This window comes from Myotis brandtii, unplaced genomic scaffold (genome assembly GCF_000412655.1).
Source record: "Myotis brandtii unplaced genomic scaffold, ASM41265v1 scaffold103, whole genome shotgun sequence".
NCBI classification, from domain to species: domain Eukaryota; kingdom Metazoa; phylum Chordata; class Mammalia; order Chiroptera; family Vespertilionidae; genus Myotis; species Myotis brandtii.
Window position 1 is genome coordinate 5,069,085 of NW_005353460.1, and position 21,571 is coordinate 5,090,655.

At 43.4% G+C, this 21,571-nt stretch overlaps 2 protein-coding genes across 7 annotated transcripts in view; one reads left to right on the plus strand and one right to left on the minus strand.

Annotated features, from left to right (window-relative positions):
- Window positions 1–21,571, minus strand: part of ANK1 (ankyrin 1, erythrocytic) — a 624,245-nt gene that overhangs the window by 509,790 nt on the left and 92,884 nt on the right. The gene's annotated exons all lie outside the window — the stretch shown is intronic.
- IKBKB (inhibitor of kappa light polypeptide gene enhancer in B-cells, kinase beta) overlaps window positions 1–21,571 on the plus strand; it is a 56,123-nt gene that overhangs the window by 21,273 nt on the left and 13,279 nt on the right. For all 6 annotated transcript variants that reach the window (XM_005856461.2, XM_005856463.2, XM_014536512.1 and 3 more), the window contains exons 6-12: window positions 7,515–7,603; window positions 8,655–8,744; window positions 11,195–11,319; window positions 15,575–15,682; window positions 18,741–18,870; window positions 19,222–19,416; window positions 20,135–20,249. In XM_005856461.2, coding sequence (XP_005856523.1) covers window positions 7,515–7,603; window positions 8,655–8,744; window positions 11,195–11,319; window positions 15,575–15,682; window positions 18,741–18,870; window positions 19,222–19,416; window positions 20,135–20,249 — 852 coding nt within the window. The remainder of the gene's footprint in view (window positions 1–7,514; window positions 7,604–8,654; window positions 8,745–11,194; window positions 11,320–15,574; window positions 15,683–18,740; window positions 18,871–19,221; window positions 19,417–20,134; window positions 20,250–21,571) is intronic.

A 21,571-nucleotide genomic window follows, 5' to 3' on the forward strand; every position in this document is an offset into this window, starting at 1 on the left:
TTCTGTGCCACTCACCTCCCAGAGATGCCCACTCAGAGCAGCACCAAAATAACAGACACAGGTAGGATTTTCCCAGTGAACTTTCAGTTGCCCCAGAAGATACTGCAGTGTACATGTGAGAAAGGGAGCAGGTGCCTGGCGAGCACATGGTGAGCCCTGTTTCCTCTGCCAGGGCAGGCCAGTTAGACCATTGTTCTCTGCTGGTAAGAGATCCGGAGACAGGTGCAGGGGCAGCTAGGAATTATTTGTCTTCCCACGAATATGATCCTAAAATAGCTTAAGAAGGTTGTATCTAAGTGGACTCTATTGAAGCAATCTTGCTCATTATCCTTTGGAAAACATTGGCGTGTATTTCCTCCTGTCAGTACAGGAGCAGACTCCTGGGCACTCAGGATTGAGGCACAGATGGGAGTCCCATGTCTCCGCTCTCGGCGGGGTGGGGACCTGCCACGCGGGCCAGCTGGGCGGGCCAGTTGTGCGTTCGCCAGGGTCTCACCCAGTTTCAGATCTGACGCGGTCTTCCTCAGTTCTCCAGGCGGCTGGTTTACGGTGGGGACTGGCCATCCTGTCCCCTGAGCCTTCAGGAACGTCACTCTCTGTTTTTGTGCTTCTTTCTCTGAGTCGCCATCTCTGTCCTCATTGGAACTGCTCTTAGCAGGCACCTAGTACTGCAACACTGAAGAGCAGACAGGGTTTCAAAGAGGGCACAGGGCTTGAGGGAACAGAGCTGTCATTCTGGAAATCAGAAAATTGGGCTCTTCATTTCGTGTTTCTCTAATTGTGGAATCATAACAAAAGAGGATCACCTGATCTCAGAAATGCAGATCATCTGTATATAAAGTATGTTGGAAAGCACAAATAACCAGGTTAATGAGTATCTATCTATCTATCATCTATCTATCTATCTATCTATCTATCTATCTATCTATCTATCTATCTATCTATATAAAAGCCCAGCAACCGAATGGCGGAACGATCAGAATGACTGGTCGACCAGTCACTATGATGCAAATATTCCCAGCTCAATGCAGGAGCTGCTCCCTGGTGGTCAGTACGTTCCCACAGTGGGAACGCCACTCGGCTGACCTGGATGAGGCCGAGTCTCAGCACCTATCAAATACCTGAGACAATCCAGTCTCTGGCCTGACCAGCTGATGCAGGCTCTCTAAGGTGTGTTCTGGAAAGAGTGCAGGGAGCTGGCATAGGTGGATGGCAAGAGGGGACGTGACTGTCTATACTAATAAAAGGGTAATATGCTAATTAGACCGGGTCAACCGGACATCTTTTGGTTGTCCTGCCTTCCTTACGGACAAAGTCACCGTGGCGGGGGCCGAGGCAGAGGCAGTTAGGGGCGATCAGGCCGGCAGGCGGGAGCAGTTAGGAGCCATCAGGTCGGCAGGGGGGAGCTGTTAGGGGCGATTAGATCGGCGGGGGGGCAGTTAGGGGCGATCAGGCTGGAAGTGGAGGGCAGTTAGGGGCGATCAGGCTGGCAGGTAGGTGAGCAGTTAGGAGCCAGTGGTCCTGGATTGTGAGAGGGATGTCCCAGATTGGAGAGGGTGCAGGCCGGGCTGAGGGACCCCGCCCCACCCCCAGGCACAAATTTCATGCACCGGGCCTCTAGTAATAATAATAAATGAGAAGACAATTATCTGTCAGTTCTGGCTTCTCCTCTTTCCCAGCTCTATCTCCTTGTGTGAGGACCTTTTTTAGTCTACTTACATTACTGTTTCCACTTTATGGAAAACTATGGTAACTTTCTGGGCCTACAAAAAAAATTTTTTTAAATAAAAGAGGGACTTGAGTTAGGTGACCTTAGAGAAGGTCCCTTCTAACTTTAAATATTCCATTTTCATTACTCAGGTAGCTGATTTTCAGAATGGTTGCCCCAGAATGTCTTTATTTTAAATGTTTTTATTGATTTTAGAGAGAGAGGAAGGGGGAGGGAGAGAGAAGCATCAATCGGCTGCCTCCTGCATGCCTCCTACTGGGAATTGAGCCTTCAACCCAGGCATGTGCTCTGACCAGAATTGAACCAGAGACCTTTCCAGGCATTGGATGGCTCTCAACCAACTGAGCCACACGGGCCCGGGCACCCCAGAAAGTCTTGATGTTCACTCCATTGTTCCATCCTGACTGCTTCCTACAGTTTCTCTCCCCTCTCCCTTACTGCATCATCTTTTGCCCAGAGTTTTGCTTGATGCATTCTTTTATTTCTGCTCCATCCTATTTGTCCCTGGACTGACCACCCACTACTTCCCAATATTCTGTCTGCTAGGTCATTCTCATGACATCTGTAGCAATTACATCTCCAAAATCTGTGTGTTCAACTCCGACCTCTTTCTTGCGTCACTTGTCCCACCTTCCTGCCGATTTTGAATCTCCTATTGAAAAAGTGTCCAAATCCTTTCAGCCTTCCTTTGTGTTGTATATCCCACTTTCCCTTTGTGTTCCTTCTGCCTCCATTAATTGTGTCATAGGAAATTACTATAATGACCTCCTACCTTACCTCCTTATCCCCATTTTATTAATCCGTCTTTCATTTGAAAGGACACTTTCTTTTTTTTTAATTTTATTTTATTGTTTAAAGTATTACAAATAGTAGTACATATGTCTCCTTTTTTCCCCCATTGATCTTCCCTTGGCCTCCCCTACCCCCGGAAAGGACACTTTCTTTATAATCCATCATTAGATCAAGGCCAAACCTCTTAACCTTGCATTTCTCCCAATCCACTGTAGCCAGCTTCACATGCACATGACTCTGAAATCCACTTTTCAATCCTGCTAGCCTTTGCACATGCTCCTCCTTTGAGAATGCTGCTCCTGCACCTCCCCAACAGCCCTGTGCCTTTTATCTTTTGCCCCTTCCAGGGGAACTTCCCTGATCCGTCACTCACCATGGTTCTCCCTCTCATGGCTTTCCTTTCCCCCTTTTGCCTACTCCACTCACTTGGTACTTGGCATCTCTGCTGCTGTTACATGATCTCTGCCTGTGCTTGACAATAAGGGCTGGCTTCTGGGTTTGGGGCCTGTTGAACAGACTTCGTGCTGTAAGTGAAGAGAGCGCTTTCATTCACTGGCACATTTTCCACAGTACCTAGCAAACAGAAGACACTTTATAAGTTACTAGTTGAATGGATGAGAGAATTATTTTTCACTTTTCTCTTAGCACTTGGCATGACTGCCTCGCCACCTTGCTGATTAGTCATAGGGACTATTTTAGCTGAGAAACCTTTAGCTGGACTAAATCTTTCTCCACACGTCCGCACTTGGCCTTTTAATGTGTTTTATTTGGAAAGACCAAGTGACACCAAAATGACTGGCACATAGTAGGAACATGGTCAATTTTTATTGAGTGAACGAACATCCTGTTGCCCTTCTTACTCACTGCTAACTTAAATCACCAATTGCTGGCTGCCTTTTCAGTCTCTTCTAATCTCTGTGTTAGCCCTTTGGTCCATTTATCTTTCCATTTCTTCTCTATGGAATGTATTCCAAACAAAGATGTTCTTTTATTTATTTATTTATTTATTTTTTCTTTTTTTTTTTATTGCTTAAATTATTACAAAGAGTATTCCATATTTCTTTTTTTTTTTTTTAAATAACTTTTATTGATTTTTTAAAGAGAGGAAGGGAGAGAGATAGAGAGTTAGAAAATTATAATCACCAGTTCATTCTGTACATCAGATTATTTATTCACTTGGTTCTTAGATTCACTTGTTGATAGATGCATGTTTGTTGTTCACAATTTGTATCTTTACCTTTTTCTTCTTCCTCTTCTTAAAGGATACCTTTCAGCATTTCGTATAATACTGGTTTAGTGGTGATGAACTCCTTTAGCTTTTCCTTATCTGTGAAGCTCTTTATCTGACCTTCAATTCTGAATGATAGCTTTGCTGGATAAAGTAATCTTGGTTGTAGGTTCTTGGTATTCATCACTTTGAATATTTCTTGCCATTCCCTTCTGGCCTGCCAAGTTTCTGTTGAGAAATCAGCTGACAGTCGTATGGGTATTCCCTTGTAGGTAATTGAGTCTCTTTCTCTTGCTGCTTTTAAGATTCTCTCTTTGTCTTTTGCTCTTGGCATTTTAATTATGATGTGTCTTGGTGTGGTCCTCTTTGGATTCCTTTTGTTTGGGGTTCTCTGCGCTTCTTGGACCTGTAAGTCCATTTCTTTCACCAGGTGGGGGAAGTTTTCTGCCATTATTTCTTCAAATAGGTTTTCAATATCTTGCTGTCTCTCATCTTCTGGCACCCCAATTATTCTGATGTTTGTACGCTTGAAGCTGTCCCAGAGGCTCCTTACACTATCTTCGTATTTTCGGATTCTTTTTTCATTTTGCTTTTCCGGTTGGGTGTTTTTTGCTTCTTCGCATTTCAAATCTTTGGCTTGATTCTTGCGCTCCTCTGGTCTGCTATTGGGTGTCTGTATAATATTCTTTATTTCAGTCCGTGTATGCTTAATTTCTAGTTGGTTCTTTATCATAGCATCGAGGGTCTCATTAGTTTTCGTGACTCTCTCCTCAAGTTTATTGACAGCTTCTAGCACATTTTTGCAAGCCCTCAAAATTGCGATTTTTAGCTCTATATCCTCCATTTCTGTCATGTTTTTTTGTCTCCGCATTTTTTATGCTTTCTTGGTGCACCCTCTAGTGGTCTTTGTGCGCAGTCTTGTTCTAGTTGAGCCTTGATTGTTGTAGTTAATACTAGAGGGATTTGACCACCAGGCCGACTGGCTGTGTGAATCAGCTGTGTCTGCCGCGGAAAACTTCTGTCCTCTGGGGAGGTGCTAATCTAGCCTTTGCCTGAGGCGATCCGGCAAATGGCTCTGCGCAGGGCTTGGGCGGGGCGGGCTCAACAGGGCGGGCGGAGGGAGCCGTTATGGTGCCCTCAGTCCTGTTCCCAGAGGCTCTGCTTCTCAGAACCCCCGGAACCGCTGCAAACCTCGGAGGGAAAGCTGCCTTCCAACTGATGCCAGACACTCCCGCTTCTCCCGTTTGGGTCCGAGTCCCCAGCGATTCGCCCGTATCTGGAGCTCAGAGTCTGAGACTCCCCCCTGACCGAAAACGACAACCGCGCTCTCAGCCACCAGCCCGCTTTGCGCGCGCACCTCCGCACCTGAGTTTTTTCCACACTGCGCCTCCTCTGAGCCTCGGTGTGCTGTTATTTTTCCTTCTAGTTGAAGAGTCTCTCCTCAGCCAGCCTTCCTGTGGTTCTGGGTGATGTCCGTTCCGTCTTTTAGTTGTATTTTTGAAGTGGTTGTTTGCGGCAGCAGTCTCCGGGGTTTACCTATGCCGCCATCTTGCTCGGAATCAACAAAGATGTTCTTAAGGGAGTTTAGTAATCCCTTTGAATTTGGAGGGTGGTAAGTAGGGACTCATGGCCACAACCTTTATAAACCTGTTTTTCTACAAGGAAGTCTAGCTGGTCCTATCTGTCCCCTAACTTGTGGTTTGTAAATCTAAAAAAATATACAGGATCTGTGCTTTGGGATTCTAGGTCATCAATTAGAACTCCAGGTGTGACACACTCTTCAGTTATGTATTTGTCTACCTCATGAGCTAAGGGAAGGCTGGGGTAAATACCTGGATGCCGATCCTAACAAGGATAATAGAAGGAGGCCATTGTTTTTCTGTGGCCAGTCCTTAACTTAGACTCTCTGTATGCAGTATCTGTCCTAGGAATTCTTTTCTATAATTGAAACATGAGAAATGAACTTTTAGGCTTTGATGCCTGTGCTGTGGTTTTCAATTTTTATACGTGTGTATTATCACTATCGCTACATGTTTAGATTTTTAAATAAACTTTCAAATGCAAAAGCATTTTTCTTAACCTCAAATTCTTGTTTTCCACCTGATTTAAATCAAATGATGTTCTCTTGGCTTCAGACAATTTTGATTCATTCTATCATGCTCCTTGGGTACTGTTTGTAAAATGTAGCACAGTCAGGCTGAACTAAGCTTTTTAAGGACTGATTCTGCCCACCAAAGTTTTGACTCTTTCACTCAGCCCAAGAAGCTATATATAACAATACCTTAAATTTCTTTAATTTCCAACTTTTAGTTGACAAAAATATCTGAGAATAAATGACTGCCCTAAAATGAGGGTTAACGTTTGTTATGTACAGTTGCTTAAGCATAAAAGTAGACAGCTATTAATAGTAATCAGTAGAGTGAGTGACCAGCCTGCCCTCTGCCCTCGCTGAGGACCCGGTGACAGTTCTCAGTCAGCAGGGCGTAGGGAATGTGGCTTTCAGTCTGATCCGAGCTCTCCTCCTCATGAGGAGCTGCTTGGGGCATCTCACCTGCTCATGCCCTGCTATTTGCACTGAGTTCACATCTAGCCCCAGAGGCCTTGTCTTAGTCTGAGCATGTGTGCTTGTTCTAAAAAGAGTGAGTCTCAACTTTCATACCTTCTGCTTTTAAACACACAACCCACACTTTTTTATATTACTAGAGGCCCGGTGCATGGATTCGTGCACTGGTGGGGTCCCTCAGCCTGGCCTGTGCCCTCTCGCAATCCGGGACCCCTCGGGGATGTTGGACTGCCCATTTCAGTTCGATCCCCCGCAGGCCAGGCTGCCTGCAGGGATCGGGCCGAAACCGGCAGTCCGACATCCCCTGAGGGATGTAGTAGTGCACGAAGTGGCATGATGCCAGGGAGGAGCCCAAGCTTGGTAGCACTGCCGTGGAGGCGAGAGAGGCTCCCGCTGCAGCAGCTGCGCTTGTCATCCGTGAGCCCTGTGTCTGGTGCTCATTGGTCAGCTGAGCAGCGCTCCCGCTGTGGGAGCGCACTGACCACCAGGGGGCAGCCCCTGTGTTGAGCATCTGCCCCTTGATGGTCAGTGACAGGTTGACCAGTCGTTTGGTCACATAGGCATATATATATATATATATATACACCCTGACACTCCTGTCAAATACCCAAACAGGCCTTTTGTGAACCCATCAATAAACATTTTGAGTTATTGCACATCAGCGCTCCCTGCCAGCCACTAGTTCATTTTCAACTGTAGCACCATCCCTGTGTGCAAGGTTGTGTTTGTGCATATTACAGGGTGTTATTGTACTTTGCTTTGATTCTTTAATAAAACTTAGTAAAACAAAAATGAAAGTGTGATAAGCATAAGTCTTTAAAAGTTAACACAATAGAGAACAAGATGGAATAGAATTTTTTTAGGCATTGAAAGTAGCAAGTCTTTCATTTCATTTGGACAATCAGTGGATCTAAGCCAATTTAGAGTGTAGTTGGTGACCTCAAGGATTCGAAGCTACGAATTCTTTGCGTGAAAAAGTCAGATTCTTGTGGTGGTCCCAGTTCTGCTCACATTGCCAGGTCCCCTTCACTTGACCTGAGGGGCATCTGCCTAGGCCCCATCCCTCCACCGTTTCTGTGCATTGGGAGTCAGACTGTGGGTCAGGCGCACACAATATTCATTTCTCACAGCACAGGCGATTTTGAAACGTAAAGCGTTTTTGTAGGCTTAATGAAAACTCCCTCCCCTTTCCGCCCTCTCAGCCTCTGCACTTAGATACCTTCATGAAAACAGAATCATCCATCGGGACCTAAAGCCAGAAAACATCGTCCTGCAGCAAGGAGAGCAAAGAGTGAGTGACCCTCCTGGGGCTTGGAAAGTCCCAGGGAAGCGGCTCTGGTGGATGAGGAACAAGCTCTGCGTGTTTATATTTGCGTTTCCTTGAGTTTACATTTGCTTTGATTCTCTGAAACTGCGTTTTGATTTGAAACAAAATTCAGCAAAGAGTTCTGGCTTGCAGGTTGAGGCAAGTTTGAATGGATCGCATTGTTAATGGCCCAACTGGCAGGAATCTGATAAGGAAAATAATGTTTTTCTTCCCACCTCCAGCCCCCACCTTTGGGACTAGCACTTCTTGGAAATAGACTTTTTGTTTCCATTTGTTTGAGAGCGTCCACTTTTGATGCTCATATGGGAACCGGCTCTAAGTTGACTCTGGGTGGGGCTGAGAAGAGGCATTTGGAGCTGGCACCTGCCCATGGAGCCTGGTCCAGCCTGCAGTTTCCCCAGAACTCTTGGTGGCCTCATTAGTGGCGCTCCTGCGCGTGTGGTGGTGACCTCCCCACGGGGCTCGGTGCCGTGCTTTTTCATGGCCCTGTTTGTTTAGCTGGGGTGAGGAGCAGGGGCTCAGCTGAGAGGAATGTAGTAACTCAGTTGTGGGCCACTTAACTTCTCTGATACAGCTTCCGCCAGCATTCTGGGCTGACCTGTGATATCACAGCGCTTACCTTTGTTTCAGGTCATACTCATACTTGTCATTGGTTCTAAGAATTGAGAACGAAAGGTATTTACTTCTGAGAAGAGACCGGCCTTATCTTTCACATCATAAAGTCCAGGATTAGCAATGTTGAGGGCTGGTGCATGGTCTTCTAATGTTGACTTTCCTCTGGTGATTGGTCACAGACCCAGGGAGAAAGTATGCCTTTTTCCAGCATTTTTATAGCATAAGTTTGTTTCCTTTTGCCCTCAATCTACCATGATGAAGGCATTCTCCTGTGTATTTGGTGGTTCATAGGAGCTTAAGCTCTAATACCACCTGGAAATTCAGATATAGCCCCTATTCTGCCAGCAAATAATCAGATTCTCATAATCCTCAGATTTCTCCTCTTCCCTTTTTTTTTCAGTTAATACACAAAATTATTGACCTAGGATATGCCAAGGAACTCGACCAGGGCAGTCTCTGTACTTCCTTTGTGGGAACCCTGCAGTACCTGGTAAGAAATGGGGTTATATGTTCGCTGATCAGTTTCTCTCCGATGGCCACACTTGTGGGGCTCCTCTCTATCCTCGCCTCCTAGCATCTCAGTCTTGCCAGCTCCTTGGATGTCTCCTAGGTGCATAGGGATTGTTGTATGAGGTCAGAGCCATCATCTATCTGGTCAGGTCAGCACTTCTGCCAGCAGAGGCCCTGTGGAAGGATGTGGCCATCTTCTCTGATGTCAGAAGGGCTGCTGATGCGCCCTCACACAGATCCAATAACCCCTGTCCATCGGTAGTTTGTCTGAAAATAAAGAATTCTTATTTTGTCTGAAAATAAGAATTTAAATTAGATTCATACTGGTCTATAGACACTACAGTTTCCATGAGTTGTCTCAGGGGCCATTGAGGAAGATCTGAGCTCTGAGTTCCTACCCTTTCTTATTTGGTCTGAATATTGTGGTTTTATTTGAGTCATTTATTTTATTATTATTATTATTTTTTTAAAGTATATTTTATTGATTTTTCACAGAGAGGAAGGGAGAGGGATAGAGAGTTAGAAACATCGATGAGAGAGAAACATCGATCAGCTGCCTCTTGCACACTCCCCACTGGGTATGTGCCCGCAACCAAGGTACATGCCCTTGACCGGAATCGAACCCGGGATCCTTCAGTCCGCAGGTCAACGCTCTATCCACTGAGCCAAACCGGTCAGGCTGAGTCATTTATTCATTCAAGAAATAGTGATTGAGTGTAGGCTCTGTGCCAGGCACTGTACTAGGAGCCAGCAATGCAATGGGAAAGAAGACAAGCACTTCCCTGGCCTTCAGTAGCTTAGAGTTTAGCAAGAAAGTAGGCATTACCTGAGGCTTACACCAATAACTAAGAAATTGCAGTTGTGGTAAGTGCTGCAAAGGAAAAGTGATAAGAATATATATTAGGAAGACCTAACTTAGTCTGGGCCCTGAAGGATGAATTGGTGAAAAGGGAAGGAGAGGAAATCCCTCCAGGGATAGTACATTGGCAGACCAGAAAGAGTGACAGGGATCTAGAGAAGAAGGGAGAGAGTACCTGGAGTTGAAGTTGGAGAGAGAGGTAGAGGACAGACGACTCAGGAACTTGTTAGCTGGTTTAAGACTTTAAACTTTCTCCTAAAACATTTGGAGAGACATCGAAGGATTTTAAGTTGGAGAGAGATCAGGTTTACCTTTTGAAAAGATCGCTCTTGATAGGGTGGGAAGAATGAATTTCACTGAACAAGAGTAAAATCTTGAGCAAGTAGTAAGGAGGACATTGTGATAGGCAGTTCAGAGCTGATGGCAGCAGTGAGGATGTAGAAAATGATGTAAGCAGTGCTTAGCAAGAGACTTGGCAAGACTTGGTGATCGATTGCTTGTGGAGGCTAGCAACCGGCAAAATGTTGATTGGATAAAGGAGCCTGCAGTTTAAAAAACAAAAAACAATAAAAGATTGAACGCTACTGGATTGGATGAGCTTAAATATTCTATCTAGTTCTTAAAAAAAGAAGAGAAATTCTAAGTCTTTCTGAGTGCATTTATACTTTCTGCTTATCCCACTAACTAGGGTGTGGGTTCCATCAGCTTATTCCCTGCTGTGGAAGAGAGGTTTCAGAGTGGGGGGCTATGGTTAAGGCACCTGTGTCCATATAATGAAATTTTGTAGGTCCTGCGAAGTGTCCTCGGAATCCTAATTGACTTAGCAGCATTCTGGGGGAAGGGGAGGACCCCCATGCTCTGACCAGGATGCTCAGTGAAATCGTTCACTTGCAGGAGCCAAAACTGTCCATACGAGACACAGAGATTGACCTGCCCATCCCCCAATGTTCCCCTGTGGTTTGGACTCCTTGGTCCATCCTTAAGTGTCACACATTCAGCCAGACCACACACAGTCCTGCCTCCATGCCTTTGCTTGTGATGGTCCTTTTTGGAATGTCTCCTCTCAGACACTCATGTATGGGCCTTCTTCCAGGCCTGGGCCTGGTCCCACCTGTGCTGCAAAGCTTTCCTTGGTCACCCCAGCTCTCTCCACGTGGGCAGCAGTCATGTATCTGGCTTTTTTCTTGCCTGATTGTAAATATTCCATTTTCATTGTACACACATCATAAAACACATCAGTTAGGAGACGTGGCCAGCATTTAATGTGTGTACTATGCATTTGGTATATACAGCTCAGTATCATTTTCCTTTGTTGTGTGTAGTCTATTTTCCCATTTGCCCAAGAGAAAGATATATGAGGTACTCTGATCTACCTAAAAATACCCTTTTTTAGTCAGTGAGGTACAAAAAAATCCTAGATACCACCACCTAAACACGGTCACCTCCTCACCCTGGAGCGGGCATGCCAGTACCTCCTGGATGGAGCCAGGAAAAGTGTGGGGCGTGACCGGAAGGGCTGGTTGCCCCCTCCTGCAGGGGCTCAGGTGTGTTTCCGCCATGCTCTGTTGCAGGCCCCGGAACTGCTGGAGCAGCAGAAGTACACGGTGACTGTCGACTACTGGAGCTTTGGTACCTTGGCTTTCGAGTGCATCACAGGCTTCCGGCCTTTTCTCCCCAACTGGCAGCCTGTGCAGTGGTGAGTGAGAGAAAAAAAAATCCTGAAGGAAGGAGTATGTCCCTTTGTCTTTGTCGTGTCACTTCACCTGTTCCCATCTCACTGGGTGCTCCCAGGCTAGGCCTGAGCCATCTGTGATCTGTCTTCCAGAGAGCAAGTCCTGTTGGGACCCAGCATATAGGCAGTACGAGCTCCAAAGACCTAGGAAAGTAGAGCAGTTGTCAAGTGTGAGCATCATTAAATATAATACCATACAAATCGCCTTTGTCCCGTGTTCAGTAGCAACAAGTCAATACATTCACAGGCTGTTGTGTAAATGTGTACACTTACCCTGGCAACAAAGCAAGGATATGTGTGCAAGACAAATGAGAAATATTTACATGAAAATTTATTGTTGACAATTTTTACTAAACCTGAATGTACATTTTTGTTTTAAAAGTATAAGAAAGTGGCTTAAAATATGAACCAAATAAGTTACAAAGAAAGATTTTCTAGTAAAAAAACCAAAGGGTACAATTAAGTTTTTAAATGTCCTTTAACTTTTTTTGATTATAAAAATGTGTTATCATTATATATGTTAATCATTACTGAAATGCCTAATTTAAAAATTAACATTCCTTCCCTAGACGGTTTAGCTCAGTGGATAGAGCGTCTGCCTGGGGAAGGGTCCTGGGTTCGATTCCAGTCAAGGGCATATGCCCAGGTTGCAGGCTCGATCCCCAGTAAGGGGCGTGCAGGAGGCAGCTGATCAATGATTCTTTCTAATCACTGATGTTTCTATCTCTCCCTCTCCCTTCTTCTCTGAAATCAATAACAATATATTTAAAAAAAAAAATAAAAATTAACATTCCCCTAAATTAGTTAGGTTTCCTTTCAGAATTGTTCCTTGAGAGCCACACACTAAACGATGCTACTGTGGCTCAAATTTTTTGTTTGTTTTCAGTTTTTAGTTTTTTAGAGTAGTAATGTTTCATGGTTCAAACTTCAGACTTCAAACTTCAAAAAGCGTAAAAGAGTATACAGTGCAAGTTACGTCAGACTGGTCTCCCAGCCTGATTTCCTTCCCCACGGGCACCCGATAGCATTGGTTTTTGGTATGTTTCCACGGATGTTTCATACACCTACAAGCAAATTTGGCTTGTATTTGTTTGTTTATTAATGTGTTTCTCCCTCTTTTTCACCTCAATGGTAGCATAATATGAACTCTGTCTTATATGTGCTCCTAAAGCAGTTTCACAGGGTGAGATTCTTTCACACACCTTGAAAACAACCACAATGAACATTTTTGTGTGTCTCCAGGCTCTTCAGTGTGTGTGTTATACTTAAAAAAAAAACCACACCACACAAATAAATTACATAGTCCCATAGAACCTGCTTTTCAAACTTAGTATTGAAAATGCTTTATGTTTTTCCATGTTATTTGTAATGTCTGTTTGGTGTGCTACCGCGTGGCCGTTCTCCAGCTTATTTAGCTTATCCCCCATTACTGGAAGCATGGGTGGTTTATAATTTTTACTTCTGAAAATAACACCAAGATAACATCCTTGTAGGGAAATTCTTGTGTATTCACAGTTAGTTTTCCTCAGGACAAATTTCTAGAAATGGAAGCAACAGATCAAAGATTATACATGTTTTAAAGGTGTTTGATGTGTAGCAACAAAATACTCAATAGAAAAGTTATATAAATACTGTCTCCACCAGGAACATATAAAGCTATCCCGTTCACCACACCCTTGCCAACACTGGCTGTTGTCATTTTTCTACCTTTCTGGAAGTAGTAAAAACAATGAACTTTTTAAAAAACAGGTATTTTTTTTTTATCATGAGAACACTTATTTATGAGAATAAGATGTAGCCTTTGAAATCTGTTTCAGAGCCTTTATGTGTGATGGCAGTCCAGTCAAGCTTTATACACCAGATGTTGGAAATGCAAAGATGCATGAGGTGAAGGCCCTGCTCTTGAGGAGTCCTGTGAAATGACAAAATATGCCCTCCTGTGGTGGCTTATTTTAAAACAAGTAATGCTTGTTGGTTTGCACAGGTTCTGAATATTGAGGAATTATCTATTAATTAATTTATAGTTACAACTTATTCTGTAACCATTATGAAAAAAATTTTAAGTATCTATACAGCTGTAGTGTCCCTAACTAACCAAAGAATGACTGCATTTCTTCAGTTCAAATGTTGACCTTTTCTAGTATTTATTTAAAAATCAGTTAAAATCCATTAGGACTGGAAGAACAAGTGCTCTTTGAAAATATATTCCTAATGGCTCATCATCTTCCTAGTAAGTCTGTTGTCTGCAGAACCAGATTCCTAGAATTCCCCTCATTGGTGCTGGAAGGCCAGGTGACCACTTTCTAATGGATTTCTCAGCCCAGTAAGAAGCTGTGCAGTGGACTAGTGTGTGAGAAGCGCCTGTCTCATCTGCTTTGTAAAGCCGCAAACAACTCTTAAAATTTCACTCTCTCGTTTCAGATGGCAGGTAGATGGTAATTTCAGGACAAATGTAATTTCAGCTTTATAATTTGATCATAAAGCTACTTTGCAATACATTTAGGACTTAAGCAATAAGCATTTTATTTACTATGTCCTTCTATTTTTATAATTTCCCATTGACAGACTAGTATTCTATTAGAGAGTGGTTCTCAACTTTCCTAATGCTGCGACCCTTTAATATAGTTCCTCATGTTGTGGTGACCCCCAATTTCATTGTTACAAATTGAACATAATTAAAGCATAGTGATTAATCACAAAAACAATATGTAATTATATATGTGTTTTCTGATGGTCTTAGGAGACCCCTTTGAAAGGGTGGTTCGACCCCCAAAGGGGTCTCGACCCACAGGTTGAGAACCGCTGTATTAGAGGATCATCCCACTTGAATGTAATGAGTCTTGGTGTACCTGACTTACACAGTCAGTTTCAGCCAGAGCTGTAAGCCACCAGCCTCGGCCATCTGCCAGCTCTTCGAGGTTTCCCATGAGCCAGTTTACCCTTTACTAATGGGAAGTGTTCATGGGAATACTTTTTATTTAAATTTCCTAGGTGTTTTTGGAAAGGAAAGATTCAGACATTCAAAAGAACACCAGACTTTGGATTTGAGTTCCCAGTTCTGCCATTCTGTAGTTGTATGACCTTGGGCAAATCACCTGATCTTTATTTCCTTACCACTGAATGGGAGTCTAAAAACAGTGTCTGCCACATGCAAAGGAAGTGTGTGTTCAGTGTCAAAGTACTTGCTTAGCTATGAAGCATTATTCAAATTATTACCCTGTCACCAAGAAGATTTGAAACTGGTTGGACTTTAATTTTTTCCTTTTATTTTTTAAATATATTTTTATTGATTTTAGAGAGTAAGGGAGAGAGAGAGAGATAGAAACATCAATGATAAGAGAGAATCATTGATCAGCTGCCTCCTGCACGCCCCCAACTGGGAATCGAGCCCACAACCCGGGCATGTGCCCTTGATCGGAATCGAACCCGGGACCCTTCAGTCCATAGGCCGATGCTCTATCCACTGAGCCAAACCAGCTAGGGCTAATTTTTTTTCCCTTTAAATACGATTTCAGTTGCACCAATAAGTTCTCTAAATTGGGAAATGTAAAAGTTCATTTACCCTTAGAAATAATATTTAGCCATATACATTTAGAGCAGTGGTTCTCAACCTTGTGGCCCTTTAAATCCAGTTCCTCATGTTGTGACCCAACCATAAAATTATGTTCATTGCTACTTCATAACTGTAATGTTGCCACTGTTATGAATCGTAATGTAAATATCTGATATGCAGGATGGCTCTTAGGTGACCCCTGTGAAAGGGTCATTCGACCACCAAAGGGGTTGCGACCCACAGGTTGAGAACCGCTGATTTAGAGGGAAGTGCATATGTTATGCATATTTCCTGTAAATGTGATATGTGCATAGCCATGATTTGGAAGTCCCAGTTTTATCCTCCATCAAAACATGGGAGTTTTGAATGAGAGAAAATGATAAGGACGGGCCAAGGATGAAATGAGTCAGCAGCTCCATCTGCAGACCTCTGGGCACAGGAGGGTTAATGACTCTACTCATTCAGGCAGTACCATCATTCTTACTAGTGAAGGCTCACAGGAGCCTTCCTACCAGGATACACATGCACTGACCATTACCTGAAGAAATTAAATAGTGACCTGGGAGGTATCCTGCACAGTTGTAAAGTGACATGTTACAAGTGTCCAATGGCTCTTGACCATGAAGTGAGTTAAGGGATGTAAGTAACAAGAATGCACGCCTGCAGGCATTCCAAAGTCCGGCAGAAGAGTGAGATGGACATCGTCGTTTTTGAAGACTTGAATGGAGCAGTGAAGTTTTCGAGCTCTTTACCCTACCCCAATAATCTTAACAGGTAAGGTACAATGGCATTTTTCTTCAACACATTTTTTCCCCTCTTTTTGAAATAGATGTCTGAGGTGACAGCTGATATCTTTTAAATGGGTTATCAGGATATCGACCTATGATAAAAACTGGGCATAATCCATCTCAGTCTTTTTTTTTTTTTTTTTTTTTTTAGCTGAGGATACAGAGAGGAACCTAAAATGTTCCTACAAGGCCTACATTGCAGTGAGAAAACAACAAAAAATATGTTGATAAACAAAATATAATTTAAGGTTAGAGATATGTGCTATGAAGAGCAAAGTAAGGTAAAGGGAGTGAGTTTGAAGGCAGGGTAGAAGGTGAGTGACTGTTTTAAACAGGTACCAGGGAAGGGCACCCTGAAGAGGTGACATTTGTGCAGAGAACTGGATGGAGTAAGGGAGTGACCCAAGCAAAACCTGGGAGAACCTTCTAGGCAGTGAGAACAGCACATGAAAAGGCCCTGAGGTGGGAATGAGTGAGGTTGGTGTAAGCGTGGCTGCAGTAAGCAGGGGCTGAGTATGAGGGCATGAAACCAGGGAGAGAGAGAGAGAGAGAGGCTGAGGCCATGGTCAGGAGAGTAAGACAGTGATGACCAGCTGACAACAGCAAGTACTACAGGTAGAAAACCTTATTTCCCACCTGGGGAAGGAGAAGGATATAATGAGAAAGACGAATTTGGGGAGAGTGTAATAAATTTATCAGCATCATCCTCAGAATCCTGATTTACAAAATTACCCCATCCATCTATGGCTGATGCTGATTCTTGTTTACTTCATGTTAACTTTGAAAGTGAAACCGAGCTAAGAATGTCTCCAAGCTGTACTCTTCATGTATTCATTTCTTTCTTCTCTGTAGAAAGGAATAGACAAGGAATTTTACCTACTGTTCACAGTCTTTGATGAGAATCTGAGTAGGTATCTTGATGAAAACATTCAGAAGTTTACCCTGCGTCCCTTCAGTGTTGACAAAGAGGACAAAGAGTTTGTGAAGTCCAATCGGATGCATGGTATGAAAAATGACTTTTCCCCTGTAAAGAAAAGGCGTCGTTGCATTTGGAGTGAAAACGTTTTAACTATCTTAGTTTTTGGTGTCTTGGGTATTGTTCTTGGATGAGTCAATTAGTTCACAGCTTCAGCCTCACAAGGTATAGTGAACCCTCACTATCTCCCAGAGAGGTTGTGACCTTAAGTAACACTTCTAAAACACTTTGTCAGCCTTAGATGGAGCAACACAAAATTAGAACTTGCAAAGGTCACAGTGCATCTTAATTGTATAAAATCACTGACAAAATGCCCTCCCTTGGGTTCGTGATAACAGCATTAAGTCTGATAACCCCAGTGATAACTGGAGGTAATCACTATACAGCAAAGGAGCTCTTACCACGTTGTATGTGTGTCTGTCTAAAGGGTTAATTTGTAAAATTCTAGCCATTCCTATTCCAGATCTTCATGTAGGAGGAATTACTTAATTCACCTTCCCTGCTAGAGTCCAAACTCAAATGCCTGCTAGAGTGTGCAGCCAAAAAAAAAAAAGTGCCTAAAACAAACATGGTAAGACAGATAAAGGTGCTAAACTGCTTGTCTTAGGACCCAGAATAACATCTATTTATTGCCTTTAAAACATTATGAGAAAATAACAAAGCAGCCCTTAATCTCCCTCCCCCACAAGGAAGTCCAAGGTTCCAAGTGACTCACCGCAACCAGCTCACAGACTCCTAAGGTCCCGGATGCTCCATTCCAACAGAGTTCCCTCTTGGGCCAATAGAAAGCATGGAGTAACGCATTTTCATTATCATCTTCTACAAAAAGCTTTGTTATAACTCAATACAAAGTTTGTTTGCAATCTGCCTAGTAGCCAATAAAAGATGTCCGTTCGTCTTTTAGTTGTATTTTTGAAGTGGTTGTTTGCGGCAGCAGTCTCCGGTGTTTACCTATGCCGCCATCTTGGTCTCTCCCCATCTCAGTCTTAAACTTAGGTGGATTCCCAGCCCTAGCCCCATCTAGAAATCTTCTTTTCTAAATTCACATAGCAATTTATATGTACCTTTGATTACGATTAGTAGCTTCAACCTTGTGTTACATTTGGTTTTGCATTGAGTTGATCTCCTACTCACCTGTAAGCCTTTTAAGGGTTGGGAATATTTCTCCTTGCATTGCTTATGTAACCGAGTACTGTGTAATAGCCAACAAATAAACATTTATAGTTTGAACAGCATTGCAATCTGGTCTTAGAGTCAGAATATGAACAGTTAAACAATAATATCAGAATTGGGGAATGGTACAAAAGAAAGCCAGAAGGCAGTCACATTATCCATGAATAGCATGGATAACAATTACCGTGAGTATATAGAGGATGGGGAGATGTATTGTGTGGATGAAAACTATGTGGAATGACTTTGGCTGAGCTAGAACGTGGTGGAAGGATCTGGAAAGATGTGCAGGACATGGATAGATAAAGAGGAAGGAAGTTCAAAGGGGAAAAATTGGGGGGAGCAAAGGCACGTTTAGGGAATCAGTCAGTAGCAGTACTGGCTTCATGAAGGGCTTTCGTGGGGGTGGTGAGAGGTCAGCTGAGACCTTACAGGAGGCAGGTTGGGGAGGGCCTGCAGTGCCAAGGGAAGGAGTGACCTTTGTCATGTGGACCTTTGACGAGGTGATTAACCACATAACTCCAGCAGCAGGGGTTCCAGGTTGAGTGTGGGGATCACCCGGAGGTCAGGCACGCCTATAAGTTTATTTACAAAGCTTAGATCATCTCACAGAGCCAGTTGGACATCAGCCTATTAACCCATCTGCTGAGAAATCCCTAATTTTGAGGGTTGTTTTTTTTTTAACAGACCAGGAGAGGGGATAAGCACCTGAATAATTAAGTTGGTTGGAAATGTTTACTTTTTCTCTCAGATTAATTCATTTTAAGTGATTATTTATTGGCTGCCATCCGTGTGTGTAATGGTGAAATGGATGTGTGTGCTTTTTAATCCCACGTGAAGGCCCCCCGAAATTTGCATTAGAGGCGTCCCTCCTACATTGTGCTCCTCTTCTTCTCAGCATCCTGTTGCAGCGACTGGAGAAGTGGCTGCAGCTGATGCTGATGTGGCACCCCCGGCAAAGGGGCACTGACCCCGCGTACGGGCCCAACGGCTGCTTCAAGGCCCTGGATGACATCTTAAACTTAAAGGTGAGCGTGGAGACAACAGGTCAGATCCCCATGGGACACAGCAGTTGTTATGAGAAAGAAATACTCATTAAAAACCAGGTCATGGGCCGCCTGACCATTGGGGAAGTTTAGGCTGTTGTGAGAATATCTCTCTACATAAATAAGAGGATAGAACCCGTGCTGACTGACGTAGGTCATAAAGTTGTAGCTATGGACAAACACGAATATTACAGACTAGAGTATATGTACCAGGGCCCTCAAGCTTAGGCCCTTGCTTTGTGTGGCTGGGAAGTGTTGGGAGTAGCAAAGGATCCAGAGATGGGCATCTCTGTAAAGTTGGGATTTTTCAATAACATCTGGGTTGTGTTGCAGCTGGTTCATATCTTGAACATGGTCACAGGCACCATTCACACCTATCCAGTGTCAGAAGACGAGAGTCTGCAGAGCTTAAAGGCCAGAATTCGGCAGGACACAGGAATCCCTGAGGAGGACCAGGAGCTGCTGCAAGAAGCAGGTCTGGCGTTGATCTCCGACAAGCCTGCCACTCAGTGTATTTCAGACGGGAAGGTGAGCCCTGGGCTTCTTGCAGCATGCCCTGTGTTACCCTGACATTGCCTGCAAGGAAAATAATCATGCATTCAGATTTTAGCTCTACTTAGTCAGTTCGGCTCATCACACAGATACCTGCCTGTTTTTTAAAAGTTGGAATGAGAGATCCCCTGTGTGTCCTAATAGGAGACACCAATCACTCCACACCTGTCTTGTTACTTCCAGGCCACTTAAGAGTGCCTTTATTTTGCCTTTGTTGTCAACATGATGCTTCATTTTTCCAAGTCAACGAAAACTATTGATGATGCGCCTCTTGTGTACAGAACTGTGCTGACAACCACAGCAATGCAAGACATGGTCCCTACCCCCACAAAACTGATGAAGTTAACATGTCAGAAACAATCATTGGAGAGAAAAGGAGATAGCAAATGTCTAAATTGCACTTGAAAGACAATCACAGAATAAAAGGGAATGTAATAAGTTGCAAATGAGGTGTATGTTGGGATAAATAAGTATAAAAGGAACAGGAAAAGTTGCAAATGAGGTGTACGTTGGGATAAATAAGTGTAAAAGGAACAGGAAAAGGAAGTAGAGGCCAGTTGGGTGCTTAGTACTTGCTGGCTGAAGACGATGCTGTTGGTGAACAGTGGGAAACACTCTGAAATATCCTCATTATTACTTGGATAAAGGCGGGGTTGGATTCAGGAGATCTCATTTTGTTCTTGTCCCTTCGCAGCTCAACGAGGGCCACACATTGGACATGGATCTCGTTTTTCTCTTTGACAACAGTAAAGTCACCTATGAAACTCAGATCTCCCCACGGCCCCAACCTGAAAGTGTCAGCTGTATCCGTAAGAACGTCATTGTGGTTATTTGTTGTTGTTTTCAATAATCACTTATAATGCTTGGGACAAGGCAGGAGGGAGAGACATGGGCCACATTGGCAAAGGGGTCCACACCAAGATCAGCTTACCCTATCCTCGGGGCAGCCTTCTTTACTAGGGACACGTGAGGAGTAGCCCAGCCAAAAAAGAGTAAAGGAAGTCTTCAGTTAATGTCAGCCTCTAGGTAGAATTTGAAATGGACAGAGAACACTGCCTGCAAGCCACTGACCTTGAATCAGGTGGCCATTTTATTTATTTTTGAGTTTATTTATATTTTAATAATGGATACATCCACATATGCCAAAAAAATCAAAAGGTGCAAGAACATATAGAGTGGAAAATAAGCCATCTTCTCTCCCCAGTACCCCAGCCTCTTCCAGAGAAACTGCTACTATCAAATTCTTGAGTATACCTTCCAGGGGTATTCTACGCATTATATATAATATATATATATATGATTATATATGATTATATACTAGTATTTCTTCATTTCCCCCTGAAACAAATGGTAGCATACAATATGTACTGTTCTGTATCTGCCTTTTTCACTTAACAATACATTTTGGAAAATATTTTTCCTCTTTTGCTGCCTATTTTTTAAATGCCTGTGTAGTGGTATTCCATTGTATGAATGTTAGACATTTTTAAAATGTTTTTTAATCCTCAACTGAGGATGGTTTTTTTTAAAAAAAAGTATGTTTTTATTGATTGTAGAAGGGAGAGAGAAAAAGAGATAGAAACATCAATGATGAGAATCATTGATCGGTTGTCTCTTGCATGTCCCCTGCTGGGGATCAAGCCCACAACCCAGGTATATTGTCCTGACTGGGAATCGAACCGTGACCTCCGGGTTCATGGGTCGATGCTTAACAATGGAGCCACACCAGTGAGGCCAAGGATGTTTGTTTATTGTTTAATTAATTTTATTTTTTATTGTTGTTGTTTCGGGGTAATTTTTTAAAAATTTATCTTTATTGTTGAAAGTATTACAGATGTCCCCCCTTTTTCCCCATTGACCCCCTCTACCCTGCCCCTGCACTGCCTGCCCTCCCTACCCCAGCCTTCACCACACTATTGTCTATGTCCATGGTTTTTTATTGATTTGAGAGAGAGTGAGGGAGAGAGGGAGAGAGAAACATTGATGTGAGAGAGAAATATTGATCAGTTGCCTCCTGTATGCATCCTGATGGGGAATCAAACCTGCAACCTTTTGGTGTATGGGATGACGCTTCAACATACTGAGCCACCCAGCCAGGGCGAAGGACATTTTAATGTACCTCCCAGTCCTG